The 20799-nt window shown below is 32.7% G+C and overlaps 1 protein-coding gene across 1 annotated transcript in view; it reads right to left on the bottom strand.

Annotated features, from left to right (window-relative positions):
- PLOD2 (procollagen-lysine,2-oxoglutarate 5-dioxygenase 2) overlaps nt 1-20799 on the bottom strand; it is a 93992-nt gene that overhangs the window by 9707 nt on the left and 63486 nt on the right. Inside the window, exons 7-12 of the mRNA XM_008711108.2 lie at nt 20650-20747; nt 13785-13886; nt 10672-10797; nt 8883-9004; nt 5584-5688; nt 2142-2267 (exon numbers count right to left, since the gene is read on the bottom strand). Of these exons, the coding sequence (XP_008709330.2) occupies nt 2142-2267; nt 5584-5688; nt 8883-9004; nt 10672-10797; nt 13785-13886; nt 20650-20747 (679 nt within the window). The remainder of the gene's footprint in view (nt 1-2141; nt 2268-5583; nt 5689-8882; nt 9005-10671; nt 10798-13784; nt 13887-20649; nt 20748-20799) is intronic.

The following is a 20799-nucleotide window of genomic DNA, read 5'->3' as shown; positions in this document are numbered from 1 at the left end:
AATTTTGTATATATAAATTATTGAATCAAATTACATGCAAATGCAAACACATGTAAAGATATTTAACATAGTTATACACACACATCTGACATTACTTGCTACACACTACATTTTTGTGCAATGAATCACTATCTCCCTACATAAACTTCATTTTAGGGTTGATATCTGTTTAGCATTTTGGCTGTGATCCTTCACTTCATTATTATAGTTAGAGTATAATATTCTATTGTACAGAAAGAGTTTCCATTTAGGATTAAGCAGTTTGATGGCAAAAATAAATCACATACAACCTGTGGTATACTACAACTAGCTCACACTGGCTCCCCAGAGCACTTAGCTATACTCAGTGACTTCACATTGGAAGCTCAAAATCAGCCATGGCAGAAACATTTACACCACAGGAATTGGCAAACACTACAAATCGGGAGATCCCTCAACCCCAAGATCCAGTTATTAGACCTTTACCAGCACACCACTGAGTATGGCAAAAATTCTCCTAAAATATATTCTCTTGAAATTCACTAAGCCATCTCAAATTTCTTAAGAAAGAAAAGATAGGAAAGAAATAGAGCTAGAAGTACATGAGGGTTGGGAGATATTCTATTTTGTCCTTAATTCTTCCCCACATTTGTCTTTTCACTCTGAACATGACTCATTTCCTAAGAATAGCGAGTAAGGTTTCACCTAAAGGCATACGCTTGCTGCTTTTAGAGAACAGAAAGGAAAGATTTTGACCAAGGAATTGTAGTTAGATATTAAAAGGAATACGATTTCAGTTTGTTTTTCTAGATGAACCTCAAGGGAAATAGCCATAAAGGATATACAATGTATCATCTGAATTCAGAAATTCCTCACTGGTAGAGTATGCAGTTGTCTCATTTTGAAGAAACACACACACACACACACACACACACACACCCGTGTGCATACATGTCATAAGATGTCATTCCTTCATGTAGCTTTTGGACATGAAGTACATTTTTGTATTAACTAGATCAAAAACCTCTTCCATATCCTTTTCCTCATACTTTCAACAACAGCGACAGGAGGCTGTACAAAATACCACCATGCCTAAAGCAACTTAAATGAATCATTAATTCTATATCCTACTTCTGTGAACCCTTATTTCTGTTATACCCACAGACAATATCAGGCATTTGGTCTATACAAATCATCCCAGAGACAAAAAAATACTTTGAAACAACAGAATATGATCTGAACAGTGTTTTCTCAGCTGTCGTGCTTCATAATTGCAGCTAACAAGAGCTTTTATCGTATTTATCATTCAAATTTTCTGTTACTATTTTCACAAGTAAAACATCTTTTTAATACTCAACTGTTCAAGAAAAAGTGCGTGGGGTTTTTATTTTGAATTTAAGGGCACATATCTTTAGTCATGAAGAATGTTTTCCCTTTTTAATTGAGCTGATGTAGCTGAGAAATTAGGCAAAGCTTTTAACATCTCAGTCACTCTGGTCCATCATCTATATGAAGAAAAAGGATAACATTCTACTCTATTACTACCTTAGCAAAAAAACACTATTTGAATTCTGCTTTTTTTTTTTTTTTTAGTCTAAAAAATATCAACTGTTGTCTCTGAGACAAATATCAACCACGCATACACTTTGTAGCAAGTATATTCTTTTCAAATGCTGGAAATGGAAATCAGATATTGGTGAAGAAATTGATCTTTAAAGCAGAATATTAGCTATTTTACACAGAAAACTCTTCAGGAGGAAATGCTGGAAGGTAAATAATTGCCTTTAATATTGACTTTGTTTGTTCACTTGTAAATTTTAAAAGCTATCAAAACAAATTTCATCCTGGCTAAATTAGCTAAATTCCTTATCTAAACGTTTAACTAAATAATACTAGTCTTCTGACAACCATCTCATGGCTACTCCCATCTACCATGTAGGATCTCTTAGTATTTTCCACAACAGTTAAGTTTGTTCCTGTGAAGATTTAGAACTTAAAGGACAGATTTTTGTAATATTATTTTACACTAGTATTTCAGGATCCCAAGTGGTCTCCAGGTTTTCAGATTTCCACAAATCATGAAGAAAAGAGAAAGAAAAACTCAGGTAATGTTAACTAGACCACATTCTGAGATTGTGGTACTTTACATTAAAAGAACTTACACTCTATTCCCTTGAACAATATCCACATAATCTTCAGATCTAGCATAGTATCCATCAGGACTCAAGGCTCCCCAGAAGTTGGACCACAGCTTTCCATGACGAGTTACGAGAGGAGCAATGATCTTTCTAAAGACAGCATGAGAGAAAAATAAATTCAAGGAATTATTTATTCTTAAATTACCATAGAATTATGCATTTTGGGCTTATCATGACACATACAACACTAATGTTCATTTAACACCCATGTAGTGAGTTCAAAAAACCAAAAGTAAAATAAAAGAGAAACAGGAATTTCTTCCCACTTTTTCTTAAATAAGCATACTGCTGATGTCAATGTTTCTTAAAAAGTAACAAAAAAGGCAAAGTAATTGAAAATGCTAATAAAGTATAAAAATGACTTTTAAAAGTACCTTACTTATATCCAAATAAGTCAAGCTACCTTAATTATTTAATTATTGTATTTCAGAAATTATACAAAATGAAATCAAATATTTCCATTGTCATTGAGAAGACATAATAAGTATTCAATAAATATTTGTTGAATAAAAAAATGAATAAAGATGAGCTGAGATATCTGTAAATAGGCCAGTTTTCCTAAAGTTAAGTCCTGAATTACTTTAAAGTATGTTTCCTTTTTTTTTTTTTCTTTAACTTTCAAAATGGGTTGTGCTAGTCCTGGCAACACTGGACATTCTTCTGGCCCTTCAACTATTTAAAAAAACAAAATAGAGGATAATTGCCATAGCACTCTGTCTGACTACCTACCAGGAAAGTAGTCCCTTTGAGACAAGCACATGTTACAAACTCAAATACGTCAGATTTTTTCTTAGGAAAATCTAATTTATAACGTGTCAACACTTTCCAAATAAGGTAATTCTGAAGTTCCTCTAGAATTACTTTAAAAATGAAGTGAATTACAGTGGTGTCAATTTTTAAGAAAAGCTCACCCAACTCTTCCATGAGGAAGTTTATGAACCAGGTATTCGCCACAAAAAAACCTATTTCACAACACTCCAGTCCTGTGAAGACCAGGTGTGCCCTTTCCCTTACCTACAGAAAAGTGAAACATAGTCTGTAAATGCACATCATTCAAAATAGTGATTTTGATTTATTTTTTTCTGGTTCCTATTAAAAGGAAATGTTAACCAGAAACACTTAAATTTTGTTTTGTTTAGAATATCTACAATATTAGAAATGATAATATAAATTAGAATCTATGTATTTTGTTAATTTAGGGAATAATTCAATGGTGATAACAGATAAGATCAAATATATAATAGAAATAAAAATCTTGTAATTTATAATCCCAGCTGCCTTCCAAAGAAGGTTGGGCAAAAAAATGGAAATCAAAATCCATCTTTGGTATGCCTCAGTGTTTTTGAGTAGTGAAATACAGTAAGGCCCCTTATCCATGGTTTCTACTTTCCATGGTTTCAATTACCCAGGGTCAACCATGGTCCAGAAGCAGATGATTCTTCCGATGAATAATCAGATCAATAGTAGCCTAAGTCACACTGTCTGCGTCATTCACCTCACTTCATCTCCTCACATTGGCATTTTATCATCTCACATCATCACAAGAAGGGGGAGTACAGAACAGAAAGATATTTTGAGAGAGAGATTGTATCCACATAAATTCTATTACAGTATATTGTTATAACTGTTCTATTTTATTATTGTTGTTAATCTCTTACTGTGAGCAATTTATAAATTAAACTCTATCACAGGTCTGTTAAGTATAGGAAAGAAACATAATGTACATAGGGTTTGGAATTATCTGTGGTTTCAGGCATCCACTGGAGGTCTCGGAATGTATCCCCTGTGGATAAGGGGGAACTACTTTATCAGGATAGCAGCTGGGGGATGATGAATTACACTATATTACTGAAGGAGTAAAATCTGGAGTAAGGCAGTAAATAGCAGAGATGGGAAAAGACAGAAAAGAGAGTTGATGAAATGCTGGAAAGCTATATGCCCTAAGATGTAACCATCCCTTGTCCCTCTAACCTTCAGTCAAGTTTACTAAATCTCACAAAATTTTTGGTATATGTAAATTCTTCATGAAAACTACATGCTCAGATACAGAAGCAAGAACCATAAGCATCAGATGAACCTAAACCTTTGATCAGTAACAGAAATTTATGGAATTGGAGAAATATCCTGAGTTTTACTGGCCCTTGAAGGGCAATGGCCCCAGATGGCAGGTGAGTTAATTATGAGGGAATTTTATTTTTTACAAGGTTTAAAACATTAGATTAACATTAAAGGGGATATGTGTTAAATACATAGTATGAATTCATTAAATAGTTCACTGTAGGAATAAGTACCTGCAAAAGTATCATATAATAAAAACATATAAGTATTATCTAAAAAATGTACATTCGATTATATTGAATTTAAATCAAATTAAGAGTCAATTAACATTGCACATTTAAGAAAATATTACTGAATTCCACTAGGTTTTAAGAGTTACAAATTGCAATTCTATCCCATATCTCTAAGGTAGACTGCTTTTCTTTGCCTAATGATCAAAACGTTATTCATATGTTTTGAAAAATTACTTGCAATTTATAGATATACAGTGGGGCTGTATATACAGATTAATACTAAGAGGTCTTAGATTTTGAAGTAATAACTGAATTCTCAAATTGGCAAATCATATTACATATAGAGGAGGTTAATATAGCATAACAGATTTCTCATATATTTTACTCAGCAAAATAAAAACAGTAATTCTAACATTTCTCTGCTAACCATACTATTTGCTAAGAGAAATAATTGCATTAATATATGTAAACATACTTAAAAACAATACCTGGCACTTAGTAAACATTCATTAAAGTTGGGCTATTAGTAGGAGGCTTAATAAACTACTAGTAGCAATAATATAATATAATAAATAATGATTAATATCATTATAAGCTGGTATAGATGATGTCTTTTTCACACTTCAATTCCATTAAATAAAAACAGGTACTACCGAGTAATAATTATTACAAAGTTCAGTACTAAATAAAATCACAGATCTCTGAAATTTTTTTCAAATTTTAAGAACTTAGATCTCTGTTTGCAATAACTTTTTAGGTCATAAGTTTTATGAAATTCTACTTTAAAAATTCTACAGAAAATTTAAAAATTCCAAATTTTACAGATATGTCATAATTTCATTTTGCTTTAAACAGAAAAATAGGTCAAATATAATTGATAAACATTGCATTTGTGATTGTAACTAGTATTAAATACTTCTAATTTTCATCAGGTTGTTTTCTATTTAACTCCTTTAAAAGAAAACTAATCAGAATTGAAGTTTATAAGCCTAGAAAATAACTTCATGTAAGTTCCCTCAATTCATGAAACAGATTTGTAAGCATAGTGTGTCCACAAAGACACAGAAAATGATTATCATTTTAAAAATAAATTGATAACGAATCTTATGTAGTACCTGTTTTGTTCAATCAAAATTTTTAAGGTCCTTGGATTTGTCAAAACAACATCTGCATCCATACTAAAATAATAATCACAGTTTTCATCCTGACGGCAAGAATCCCTAACATTGAAAAAGAAATAAGAATTAGATAAAATAAATACTTGCTCGTTAAAAAATGCCAACATAAAGCATATATATATATGTATATATATACATATGTATATATATATACATATGTATATATATATATAAAATAAAGTNTCTCTAACATATTTTTCTAATCAAAATAGTAAGACAATATCCAAAGGGATAAATATTATCTTAAATTTCAAAATGGTCAGTTTATCAACATAGATATTCATATGGAGACCAACACTAAAAATTTTAGGTCAAGTGAAATACGTTTTCAAGCCACTAAAAAGTTTAAGGCATAGAATACCCAGCAAGAATGGCAATTTAGAATTTAGTACTTAGACCTCTCTGAAAGGGAAATATAATTTATTTCAATGTATTTATCAACAACTTTTCTTCACAAATCAAAATGCTTTTTGCACACGTATACACATGCACCGTGCAAAATCTTGCTTATCCAACAACTCAGTTCTAAGTGAATCTTGGAGATACAAATGTATAATTGTTTAGGTATTAATACTTTTTAAGCCTGATTTGCGTGGAATTCTTTCTAAGAAATGTACTCCCCTGTTTCTTATCAGGGGTCATGGACTATGACGTATGTTTTTCTTGGTAGAGTCTGTAGCCTTATCATCAGGAACAACAAGCTATGAACTACTTGTTATACAAGAGATGCTTCCAAGTATTATGGTTTCTACACTTGGGGCTCTCTCCTTTTGAGCTCCCCTCCCTCACGGCTGATCCTAGTTATCACTTTCCACTATTGTCAGTATGTATCCCATTTGTTTCTAAGCAACTGTCATATAGGACAGCAGACAGGAAACTTTGCTGAAATTGTGCAAAAAATTACAGAAAAGTTTTTTAAAGTTTTGTAATTATATATGATGACAGATGGTAACTAAACTTATTTTGGTGATCCTGTCACCAAAATATACAAATATACAAAGTATACAAATATTGAATCACTATGTTGTACAACTAAAGCTAATATGTTATATGTGAATTATACCTCAATTAAATACATAGATAAAATAAAATGAAAATAAAATAGCCAAAATTATTTTGGAATAAAAACCGAAGAAATTACACTACTTGATTTCAAGATTAATATAAATCCCTTGTAATAAAATGTGGTATTGATCTAAGACGAACGAAACAGAGTAGAGAGTTCATAATCACTCATAAATATTCAGTCAATTGATTTTTGGCCAAAGCCAAGTCAAGTACATAGGAAAAGAAAAGCCCTAAAATAAAAAGGAGTGTTGAAACAACTGGAATTCCATTTGCAAAGAATAAAATTTGACTCCTACTTCACTCCAAACACAAAAATGTATTCAGGATGAATTGTAGATTGAAACATCTTAAACATAAATGCTAGAACAATAAAGCTTATAAAAGAAAAATTCCAAAGGATGTTTTCATGACATTGGAATAAGAAAGTTTTCTTAAATAGAAAATAAACCCAAAAAGCATAAAGCATAAAAGAAAAAAAAAGAGAAATGGAAATTTATTGAAATTCAAATTTCTTCTCATCAAAAGACAGGATTAAAAAAGTAAAAAACCAAGCCACACAGTGGAGCAAATATTCACAAAACATCACACACACACACACACACACACACACACACCCCTTGTATACAGATTATATAATGAACTCCTGCAAATAAACAACAAAAAAGACGACCCAATGTAAACAAAAATGCATGAAAGATTTAAATAGATACTCCACAAATCAATACATACAAATGGCCAATCAACGCACAAATAGGAAATTCCTTGTCAGGGAATTAAATTACAATCACAGTAAGATATTTTTGATACCTGATCAAGTAGCTAAAATAAAAAAGATGGGCAATATCAACTGTTGACAAATCTGGAGTTGTGAGAGGTGTGAACTACCTTGCTGTCAGGAGTGTACAATGGTATAACAGTTGAGAGGACTGTTTAGCAGTTTCTTATAAAGTTAAACATACATTTACTCTAACCCTACACCCTAGTTAGTCTAATCGTGGCTATTTTCCTAAAATACACTGAAGCAAAATATGTACACACACGCACACACACACACATATACTTCTAATAAGGAATCTTCATCAGCAATCTTATTCAAATGGCTCCAAACTGGACATGATCTATCAATAAGAAATCCATTTGTGGTATATTCATATGACAGAGTATTAGTCAGTGATGAAAGGAATGATAACTGCACTGACATGAGTGAATGAGAATACGTTGTAATGAGCCAAAGAAGCCAGACACAACAGACTATATTTAAAAAAAAAATTGAGAAAATACGTTCCAAATGTGGATCCAAGGTATTCTCCAATGAATAAATTCAACTGTTAGTTTTGTCTTTCTGGGGCCTGTTTTCCTGCCTATGCCTTTATTCCCACACCAGGCACTACCCAGGAACCCTGAGCTTCCACAACACCAGAGAACACCTCCTGAAGAGAAGTCACATGATTTATTCACCTTTTTTCTTAGCAGCTCTTAACTCACTGCTAGCATATTCAATTAACATTCACTGAAAAATGATTGTTTTTATTATTAGTAGTAATAATCTAAAGTATTAAAGGGGCTAAACAAAGGGCCTAAAACTTTCTTCTGAGGGTTATAGTTTGTTTTATCTAGACCAGTAGGTGACTAGAAAGTAGGAATAACCTTTACACCCCACAATCTGAAACATACATTTTCACCACACATAATCTTCAGATAATAAACATTTAAATCACTGCTACATCAGTCATACTATTCACTTGTCTGAGTATTTTTTAATTTCTTATTTTAAGTAATCTCTACTCCCAACATGAGGTTCAAACTCATGAGCCAGAGATCCAAGAGTCACGTGCTCTTCTGACTGAGCCAGCCAGGCATCTCTGAGTATTTTTTAAAATTTTGATCTGCAGTTCAATTAATAGTTTCATTAAATATGTTGACTCTTAGCCATTTCTCTCTCTCTCTATATATATATATAATTTCCATTGCCCTTTACATGTAAATACATACAAACATAAATATAGTCTAACAGGAGAGGTGTGTGTTCATGTGCATACACACACACACACATACACACACACACAGAATTGAGACGCTCAAGTTTAGGATACTAATTTTGAAGAAAAGTTGTTTTTCTTTTAATTTCTTTAGTAGAAATTACTTAATTTAAATAGATGAAAACATACATTCCCATGTTTCTGGCTTCGGCTTGACTTAGATTTTCTTCTGGTCCTACTATTTTTATAGTACTGATTTCACGTTTAGCTTTATCAAAAAATACTTTGATGTCCTTTTCATGATAAACTTCCTGTAACAAATTTAAAAACAGAAAATTAGTGCAAAAATGACAATAGGATGACTGAAGTGTTCATAGGTATTCATATGCAGGGATGGCATCCTATTCGAAGTTGTGAATTCCACAATTCATGTATTCCCTCAATTACAGATGAAATGATAACCTATACCACACACATTAGATATAAATGTTACCTGAATATCACACGAAGAATCTAAAATAGATACATATCAATACCTTTTAAATAGAAGATAGTACGAAATTCTTCTAACATCTACTCCTAGACAGGTCCTTGAAGAAATATTTAAATCCTGGGTGCTACAAAAGTTTCTGACTTGAAGGAAAAATGGCTTGTGGCCTGAGAATCTCAGACACGTGCTTTAAAATATCCATAAAAATGTCTATTAAACCTAATAGATATTAATCTAAGTTATAAATACAATCATATTTTATAAAATAAGTATTATAATACTCTTTGAAGCCAGAGAGAAAAATGAAGGGTCATATACCAAATTGTACTTTTACAAAAAGAAGGTAAAGTTTAACAAAACTTTATTGATAAGGAAATATAATAGGAAAATCATGAACATAAAAGTCATTACTATGATTAACTGTGCTAAAATTTACATAATATTATGGGTCTCCAACATTAGAGCATTTCAGAGCTTTTTGTGTATTGAGTTTCTCTAAGTATTTTTGAAAGCTTTTCACAGCTTGTTAAAACTATTTATAGCATAAAAACTACGCAGAGTTAATTTTATATAAAAAATGAGAAGACAAAATACCCTCTCATCAAGGAGGTCCTATGAAAGGAGGAAGACGTAAATAAACAACACAATATATAAAAACGAAACACTTCATTGTAAATAAATATATTACAATGCATTTTACAAAGCAAATGCTCAATGATTCACCTTTTTAAACTTATTTTAGGTGGTTTTCTGCAAATTTAAAATATTCTCTGGAAAAGGCAAATGATAAGCTGACATGTACATTAGGAAGAAAGAACAATGTTAAACAAAAAGCATTAGGACAAAGGAGAGAAAATGCATACTTCGTAGCTGTTGTGTTTTTCTAAAAGATGTTAAGTGTCAATTGATTTAACAGGAAAGAGACAAGTAAATGGGAAAATACTAAGGAAAAATGTTCTTAAGCTTAGATTATATGTGGGAGGTTTGGGGGAGGTTCTGCTTATTTTTGGAGGAAATGACGGTATCAAAATCCTTTGGGGAAGAGCATGCCATTTTGTGATTAATCAAAACAATACTATATCTGGAAGCTATTTTAAGTTCTGACGTCACAGTATTAGCTTAAGCCGCAAACAATTTAATGACCAGTTCCATCAAAGAAGGTACTAGAACTAACCCAAAAGCAAAGAATATGAGGACCTTTGACATTTCTTCACTCATATATTAAGTTGAGCCATACGAAAATAGCTGATATTTCACCAATTTGGATCTACAAAGTTAAGTTTCATGTGGCTCATTCCAATATTGTGATACTAGTTTCCAGACTCTAAAATCCTTAGGTCCTAAATAAACAGGGCAGTAATTACCTCCAAAATTCCGCTCTGTATTTAGCTCAATGGGTTATTTTAGACATAAACAAGTAATAGCAAATAGTTCCAAAGAAGATCAAAAACAATTTTCACATAAAATATTCATTTCTCAAATACTTACCTTGTTATGAATAAAGAGTTTAAGCGCTTCTTTTGGGTAATCCAGTGTCAACAATATGTCCAGAAATCGAGGTAAGAAAGGGGTTGGTTGTTCAATAAAAACTCCTATTGTTACATTTGGATGGACCTTTGTTTTATGGCAAACATAAAAGCAAATTATTATTAGTGTGGATGTTCTCTAAATTCTATCTAAGTCTTAATCAATACAACGTAACATATATTAGGAATATCAGTTAAACATAATCTGCTAAATTTCAATTGCCCCATGGCAATTCTCTAACACTTAAAATACATTCCTATGGCCCCCATCAAAGTGATTTACCCAATCACATCTTGGCATTATGACTTAAGTTTGAGGAGGAAACTTACTATCATATTTATTACATGAATGTAATAAAGGAAATTGCCTACTCTATCATTCAATGCTTCCTTTATGATAGTCTTTAAAGAGATCTCCTTCAGATTTGAATCTACTTTGTCATCTTCATCCAGGAAGTCAGAATGCTAATTGTGTTTCCCTTTTGGTTTCCATGGCTTGGAAGTGCATCGTTTAATTTGTAGCTCAGATAAAGCAATCATGGAGGTCTTGAGCCTTTATTTTTATCCTGAGTATTTCCTTTAATCTCCTTTTTTGGACAGTTACTTTATTTTGCTTCCTTATTATATACAAGAAAACTATTTTCTTTCACTAATGTAGTTTAACTTGTTCAATCTATTTCTATGTATTTTTAAAAATCCTTTTCGGGCAGGTTTTAGAGGATCGTTTATCTTTCATTAATTGCATGAGAACTTTTGAAATATTCATCATATTTGTCAGTCCTTGTGATGAGCAACATTTAGGACAAGGAGTGAAAGGTTTCTGGCTTGAAAAATTTACAAATGGTTGGGGAAGAAAGAAACGTAAGTAAATGACCATGAAATAGAGTTATTACCAAAACTATATGAAAGATTTTGTTATAGTGCCTTTTTAAAACATGCCTTAAAGTCTGAATTTAACATTAAAGATTTTTATAAGTATCATATATGTTAAGTGCTGAATTAGGTACCTCCTCCCCTATCTTTTCATGCATGATGCCTCACACATTTTTGTTATCTAGATCATAACCTAATATTTGTTTACATTGACGTATACCTTATATACTGTTGTACTTCCTTATCAATGTATTCACTCACCCAAATATTTATTACTGAATAAGAAAATACAAACAGCCAAAGACAAAATATTTACCCTCTAGGAGTTCTCAATTTAATAAGGGAAATAAGTAAAAAGTTGATCACAACTCTCCCTTATTAAATGAAATAATACATTTCATTTCCATTTCATTATAACTTAGAAGTTACTTTTTATTCCAAGTGTACACATGAGGAAAATGGGATTTAGAGAAATTAAGCAACTCAGAACACATAATTAGTAGGTAAAGAACTGGGTTTCAAAGTGCTACTTTTTCATTCTCCATCTAAGTTCATTTTATATACTACTGATAATACAACAGTTAACATAGATCGAAACCTTAGCACTGCATATATATATAATTCATACATATAAAATATTACATATATATATATATATATACACACACACATATATGTATAAAGTCTCATTTAACCCTCCCTTTCTCTATATAGAAAGAAACTTGCCTATGGACCACATCTAAGAATATGGTAGGCCTGAGATCTTAACTACCCACATCATTTTAATTTTCATATCTCTACTGCATAATAACTAGACAATTTTCAAGTAAATATTTTTCTGTCTTTGTACCAGAAAGTTTACGTAAAAGAAGAGTAAACAGATAAAAGCATTAACCCCTCCTCCAAAGGACAACACTACTTTCTGCAAAAAAGATCAAGATGAATTTTTAAACATCATGGTGCTGCTTCATTCAAAAATATTCTGGCACTCTTTCTGGATAGGAAATATTCAGTTTGCTATTTGAGAGACCAGCCAAAAAGTCTTATTTTCAAGAAAAGTAAGGCTCTATTCAGAAGCTGCTAAATGTGCACAAGTTACTCTTTGTCCTCCTTTCAGACAGTGATAAGCATAGAAACTATTTAATTCAGGAGCTTCGGTTCTTTACAGTAAGAGTGTTTTATATTTGCATGGATCCAGGAGTTATCAAGATATATAACTGGGAATTTTATTTTTGCTTATATTGGTTCTACCTATCTGGCATGCTGTAAATACTCAATAAACGTATGATGAATGAAGGAAAGAATCAGCCTTAATGACAAAATCATCCCTAGAGTCCAACTGTTCATACATATAATAACAGTCTTCCAAGTTACAAGAGCAATTTTTTGGAAGAAAAATGTTACTATAAGATATCCTAAAAATTCTCTGGTTGATGACAGAAGGATGCATCAAAATGTTCTACAGGTAAATATTATTTCTAATTGCTCCTTTATCCTCAAGGTATAAAAGATAAACTACAGCTACAATTCTCCATGAAATATACATAAAAGTAGCGCTGTGCCTGGCATATAATATGTACATGACATGGGAGCAAAACTGCAGTGGTCAAGAATACAGGGTCTAGAATCAGATTGCCTAAATTCAAATCCTACCTCCAATGCCTAAAAAAATTGGGTGCTCTTAAGCAAAATTACTTAATTTGTATGTACCTCAGTCTTTCATTTGTAAAACCAATAGTACTAGCTGCTTAAGAGATTTTGTGAAGTTTAATTGAGTTATTTTATATAAAGTACTTAAAATAAGGTCCTTAGTTATATAATCTTATTATTTTTAAAATCATCAAATTTGAAAATCAAGCACAGATAATACTAGTCAATACAAACGCTAGCATTTTTCCTCAATGCTTTGACTAAGTTAGCAGACTAAAATAAAACAAAAGCATCCAATCATACCAATATTAAATATTGACAACTAAGTCCCTTTTATTGGGATCAACTACTAGCCAGTTTTACTTTCAAAAACGGTTCAGAAACACACAAATCTAGCAATTTTCTGAGTCATCATGTTCTAGCTTTATAAATCCATTATCTACCATTATCACCAAAACTATAAAATAACGTGTTTTTTTTTTGAAAAATCACTGCATTTCATGACACTGTGCTTTTTATTTCTACATTTCACACATAGTCAATTCCACTCACATCCACTGTAGATAAGTCAATTGTATCCAAATCACAAAGAGTGCAGCCATTATCCTGCGTCCATGCATTCGGTACATAGTTTCCAAAATAATTCAGGAGAATCTAGTAAATGAAGGAAAACTCTATTAAGAAAAGTAAGCCTTTCCCGCCAATGTGCTTTCATTCTATAAACAGCTAGCTTCAAAGCAGGTTTTCTGCACTGGGTATATTCCTTAATAATTCTACTAATATTTAGCACCCAGAGGTATACACTGAACTAAGGTCTCTCCAGACAATGAATCATAAAATCAGGGCAAACTTTGTCTAGAAAGGCCAAAAAATGATTATTAATCATAAAGGTCATTTTATTTCAGTATGTAAGAAATAATACCAGATGAGACAAAATAAAAGAAATATGTCAAATAATGAAACACAGAGTTTTAATTGAGCTAATGAGACTTAGCAAAAACACCACTAATAAGAGCAATCATGTGAATAGTAATTTAGTAATAAGATAAATATGTTCAAAGGCCTGGTACAGACACCCACAGTGAATGGGGCAGTGCCAGGGTAACCTCTTGCCAACCATCACCACACAAAACAGGTATTATATATACATACCTTATCACCAAAAAACACTAAACTCTTCCAGGAAACTATGCTACCTACTATAAACTAGGCTTCTGGGCAGTGGTTCAGGGGCACTGACTTCAGGAAAAGAAAGCTTGCAGATTAAAACAGATGTAGAACAAGGTCCTAATTACTGCCACCCTACAAATCCTATTAACAATAAACTGAAGTACAATATTGTTTCCCCATCCACCCCTTTCAGATCACTCAGAGCATCTCCTTTGTAATTTATCTCCCCCTCTCCTCAGGCGTCCATTGGCAATCATTTCTTCTGTAAAATCTGAGTCCCTTGTGTGTGTTTTGGGTGGAGAAGAAAATGAGGGAAGGTAGAGGACAGACATAAACACTAAAATATGAGCCCTCAAACAAATCTTGAGTGTTCCTGGAGTGTAAACATTTTAGGGGAAAATTCTGATTTATTTTTTAAATAAATCAGCATAATTTTCTATGCAGTTTTAATACCTGTAGTGGTATGAACATTTGTAGCTTTTAAATTTTTATGCTTTTATTTCTTTTCAAAAACTATTTCACCTCAAGATAGTGAAGCTGCAGCAAACTAGGTTTAGCTGTGATTTTATATTACTGTGCAAAGGAAGAAACTAAAATACTACTATGCTTATATAATCATTAATTTTTCATTAGAAAGGTGAGATGAACTCAAAAGAAAAAAGTGTCAATATATTAAATATGATGGTCAAAAATGTATAGAAGTGCCAACTGGATTTTTCTAGCTTCCTAAGACCCTAAAAGATCTTCCAGTACAGAATAGATGAGGTAATTAGTCTAGTACCATTTTACCAGATTCCTCTCAAATATTTGGGATGCCATCCAAATATTTCTATTGTACTAAAACCGAAACAAATGTTGTTGAAACAGTACAGTATTCATTACAATGGGAAAATCTATGTGTAATCTGTGGAGTACGATCACGGGACATGGAAAAGCAACTCATTCACGTCTCTTTTGAACTACATGATAATTCAGGAAACAAATTACAAGGCAGGAAATATGTACTTATGAAATTCATTAATGACAATTCAAAGGTCAATGTGGTCATTTGAATGTGCCTCTATATTAAAAACAATAAGAAACTGCTATTGTCAAATTACAAATGCAAACATTAATCATTCATATTCTATACAACAATATGGTTTTGAAGGAAGAAAATAGATTCATGTGAAAATGGATCCTGTACTAAGCATTATTTCTAAAAGGAATTTTAAAACATTTTTTTAAAGGCTGGTGGGAAATATAATTTGTTTAAAATATCCGGGGAAAGAGTTTTTNTTTAAAGGAAGAAAAAAAAAAAACCTCAAATAGTTGGCCATATCTAAAATTTCCAACAATGTATAAAGACTGGCACTTTCCTCATCTCAGAAATCTCATAAAAATTAAATATTTATCTCATGAATTATTGATCAGTCTATTAGAACCCTTATGTGAATATGAAAATGATCAATATCTTTTAAAAGGTTAGAGCATAAAAGGTATTACTTTTAGTTTTCAGAATTAAGACTTTATTTTTAACCTTTCCACTTTCTACTTTTTACCTCAATTTAATTTTCATAGATAATTAAGATATTTTAAACATTACTTTTGACTGGAAATTACTTTTTCTCTTTTGGATCTCTCACTACAGAGGGAGAAGTTATCCATCACCCCCACCCTCCATTTACATCTGTTTTCTTCATTAAAATCTGCAGACATTTATGCTGGCAGCTTTGGAAAGTTCAGGAAACTGTTTATGTAGTTAGGCTGTTCCAGGCAGTCCCCGGCTACTAGGTGGTAGTACTTTCGGGATCCTTCTTGCACAATTATCAAACCCTTTCCAGGAATGATGTCATTTCATTGGCAGAGAAACTTTTCCAACCGATCTTTCCTTTTCCTTTTTCTTTTCTTTTTTCTTTCTCTCTTTCTCTCTCTCTCCCTCTCCCTCTCTTCCAAATCATCCAATTATTCAAGGTCATAGTGGCCAATATGTACAAAACTAACACCCTTATTTTTATTACAAATCAAATTAGTTTCAGAAATGCTTGTTTTCATGTGCAAATTAGGTGATTTGACCTTCTGTTCGATTTTAGCCTCTACAAAAATACCACCAATTTCATGATTACCTTAACATGTATATTACCTGATATTTAAAAAAAAAGGTTAGGTATTAAAGTAAGCATCTTATGATGTGTTACTAACAATAAATGAGCTTCAAGCATAAAAAGTAAAGCTTCAGCCAGAAATCACAGCTTCTGTCTAAAAACTTATTTATATCAGATTGTATGTATCTAGCCACGTATGAAAATAATTATGTAGATAACATATTTTAAATAAAATGTTACTTAAAAAACACAAAATTGTTTACACATCATTATGAAAACAAATGAAAAGTATAATGCTCAAAGATATAGACTGAAAGGACATAAAAACTGAAAGCAATCATGAACAAAACAACATCAAAGGTTAGTGGGATTATAAGTGATTTTTTAAGTCACTTACAATTTAAAAATCATTAATTTTTAATTATAATTTAAAAGTTATTTTTATTAACAGCATGAAATTTAGAGAAAGTAACTAATTAACTTTAATAACTTTGGTCCATAAACACATTAAAAACAATTTATTATTTACAGATTATGTATAATTTTTAAATGAAAAAATGACTTAAATATTATCAGTTAGGTCAATGTTATGGTTCAAAGCCACTGACATTATAATTGCCCCTTACTAAATAAAATAATAAGGAAAATTAACTTAAAAAATTCATACAGAATATTCTTTTGTCTTTCATGATGGCTAAAAAAACCAAAGTTTGTATCTAGAGAATAATCTGCTTTCTTTCCCCACTAGCCTGGACACGGGGGAAAATGGGATATATTCACGTGGCTCTAACTTTAACATAATATTATTAAATAAGGTATTAGCATAAATTAAATGCTTGTTTACATAATCTTTACTCAAATGTTTATGTAATAACAAGTATAATTTTTATAATAAAAAAAACTTACTTCATTTTGCTGCCAAATAGAATCCCAAGAATAGATGAGACAGGATCATGTCAGAGAAAGTATAATAGGATCATCACACTGCCTGAAATGCCAGAAACTGTGATAGCCCAAACTGAGAATGTTTCCTAGAAGACCTAGATCAGGTCTTTTTAAATGCGCTGAGGATTAGGGCTCCTTTTCTTACAAGAAGTCCTAAATTAGTCACTATGTAAAACTCCAGGCAGTTCCCAATCCTGGGAACTGGGAAGGCACTGGCGATGACATTGCAATCACTGAACATCAGGCCTTACCCACAACAGCTGAATTCTCAGGGCTAAGCCTCCTTTTTCAAGACATTTACATTTTTTAAAAATAAAAACAATAACTTTAATGAATGAATTCAGAATATTTTTCTTTGCAAAAAAAATCAATCAATAGGTAAACTTAACTTTAAAATCCAGGAAAAAGCACAAAATTACAAAATTAGCATTGGTAATGAGAATGAACCATAATAAAGAGGAAATTAAGATAATCATTGTTTCAACTTTATGGAAATATATTTTAAAACGTGAATAAAGTGCATGATTGTCTAGGAAAATATAAGATACTAGAAAAAGAGCAAGAATGAGGAGATTAAAACAATGAATTTACATTTGATTAAAAAAACTACCAAGAAGAAACAGCACCCTATTTAGTTATAGGAGATGTCTGGTTGCGCAAAAGCCCTTGCCTAACTGGCACTAATGGTCTCAGACAGAGGGCTAAAACAGACACTGAGCCTGCGTGCTTGTGCACAAACACACGCGCACACACACATACTGTAAAGTGCTTCGTAGACAAATCTGTCCCTCTATCTGCTTATGGATAGCTACAGGACCCACCTCAATTTTATGACTTTTTTGTCCTGCCAAAAAATAATCTGTCTTACCACTCCCAAGAATAATTCTAGGTCATTAGATTGTTTCTAAACTCGGACATTTTTTGAAAGGCTAATATATGCCAGACATGTGCTGGACCCTGGGGAAAAAAAAGTAAATGGGACAGATATGATTTCTATAACTCCTAGGCTAAAGGTCCAGTAAGGGAGACCCAAAAAACAAGTAAATTCCATCCCTGTCCAGAGTGTGGCAATACATACTGTGATGGAGGAAGTTCCAAATATTATAAAAGCATGTAGGAAGCATGAGGAGTAAAGACCAAGCTAACACCTAAAAGGTGAAGATTTAGTAGGTGGGTAGAGCAAGTGGGAATTGGGGGCAGAGGATTCCAGAGTGAGTGAAATGGAGGCACAGAAGACTTGTAGAAAGAGGAAAAACGAAATGTGCAAAATTCAAATTAATTCAGCATGGTAGGAGTTGAGGGAGAGGAAGGGAGAGAGAATGAGTGAGTATGAGAAATGTCTGTGTGGATATTGTAGGGTCAGGAGTGGGGGAGTAGATGGGATGGTGGACTGGTGATCATTAAACCAGGAGTGAAATTTTAAAAAGAGCCTTAAAGGCCAGTCGAGAATTTGGATCTTCACCCTGAAGTCCACAGAGGGCGTTACACAGGTGAGTGACATGACCGGGCTTTCTGCTTCAGCAAAATGCCCTAGTCCCAGGCTCCTGGTGGGCGACTGTGAGGGGTGGTAGGGTGCAGGTGGCATGAACTAAGAAAGCTGTCATTGGCACTGAGAAAATCAGACAAAACCCCATGGACAGGAGTCAGAAAAAAATAGCGTTTGGATTGGGAGTGGGAAAGCAAATAGAGCCAAAACAAAACCTAGTTTCCAGTTAACCGAATGGATGAAAGAGGAGGCAGAGCTGAAGGTCTTGAGTGACAGGGCTCATATGATACACAATTAGATCTACCAATTGGGTATTCAGACCTGGAGGTCAAGGAAGATACAGGAGCTAGAGCAAGGACTTGGAAATCATCAACATTAGGACAGGATTTGCTGACATAGCAATGAAGCAAATTAACCAAGAATTTTGTAGAAGAGAAAGAAACATTGCTGGTTCTTTATCTTTGGGTAAAGTAAAAATCAGGGCTGAAGAGGATGTCACAACAGACATCAGCAAGAGCATTTCCTGGGGTGGTGGGAAGAGGGACTGAGGGGAAGGTAGTTTGTCTCTACTTTAGAGTGTGGCTGTAAAGGGGGCGGGGGAAATAGGCAGGTTGGAAGGCAAGGGGATTGAGGAGGATATTTTAGTTTGTGCTGGCTCAGTTTTGTTTTAAGATGTGAAAGACTAGAGGGTCTTTAAAATGTTTATGAATATGAGAGAATAGAAAGGGAAGACTGATCCAAGATAGAGAAAGGACTGAACCCAGCAAGCTGGCTTTGTAGGAGGGCTGGAATGGGACAAAAAGCAAGGTGGAAAGATTAACGAGCGGAGAAGAGGAATCTACTTCTTCCAATTTGATGGTGGAAAAGCCGCCGGTATGGACTTTCGTTTGCATTTCTTCCCATCCATACAGCTTTTATTGGAATTCCAGACTACTCAATCCTCTGAAACAGCAGATGACAACTCCCCACCCTCTCTTCCCACAGTGCAGATCTGTTAATCTCTTTTCTAGGTACTTAGAGTAAACTAGGCATCCCAGTATCTCAGAACACTGCTTTAAGCAGTTTTCATGAGATAGATAGATGATAGATAGATAGATAGATAGATAGACAGATGATAGATAGATAGATATCAAACTTATCTATGAATTTTTCAGTCGATAACATTTTCAGCACACTCAATTATATATATTTGAAAAGCATCCAAAATTTCATTAGCCACATTAAGTCTTTGTCAATTATAACCCAGCAAACTTCACGTAAGTGTAAGAATCTTCCAGCCATATAGTTACACCTCAATCCTAACAGTTGTTACATGAGAAAATGGTGACTTACAGACCTGCACATTTCCTATTCAGAGAGGACATCCTGTATGAGGGAAATATGGCTCATTCTCACGTTCACTGTTCTTATTAAACACAAAGTGAAATGTGTTACAAACAGAATGGAAAGGTATCACTTTGCTTAGGAAACATCACCAGTTTGATGAATCTGAAGGAAGCCACATAATCTACAGTATAAAAGATGAAGCCAGTAGATTACTAGCACCAAATAGAGCCTCGTAAAGACACTAAAAAAAAAAAAAAAAAAAAAAAAAAAAAAAAAAAAAAAAAAAAAAGGAGGAGGAGAAGGTGAAGGGCAGGTGAAGGAGAGGAAGAGAAGATGACATTCTATATATTGCTCTAAAGTCTATCTCCAAGAAATAAAGAAACAGGGAAAAGTCACTGTGACTCACCTTAGTGGGTCCATTTCCATTAACTGCCACTGGTAATGTTTCATAAAATACATTCTTAGCTCTGGCTTTGCCATTTTCAAATTTCAAAACAACTTCATCTGGGTTAAAAAGAAAAAAAAAGATTTTAGTAATTTAAAATGTGTGTGTTTT

Source organism: Ursus maritimus, unplaced genomic scaffold, assembly GCF_017311325.1.
Source record: "Ursus maritimus isolate PB19 unplaced genomic scaffold, ASM1731132v1 scaffold_20, whole genome shotgun sequence".
NCBI lineage: Eukaryota > Metazoa > Chordata > Mammalia > Carnivora > Ursidae > Ursus > Ursus maritimus.
This window is presented reverse-complemented; position numbering and strand designations above follow the sequence as displayed.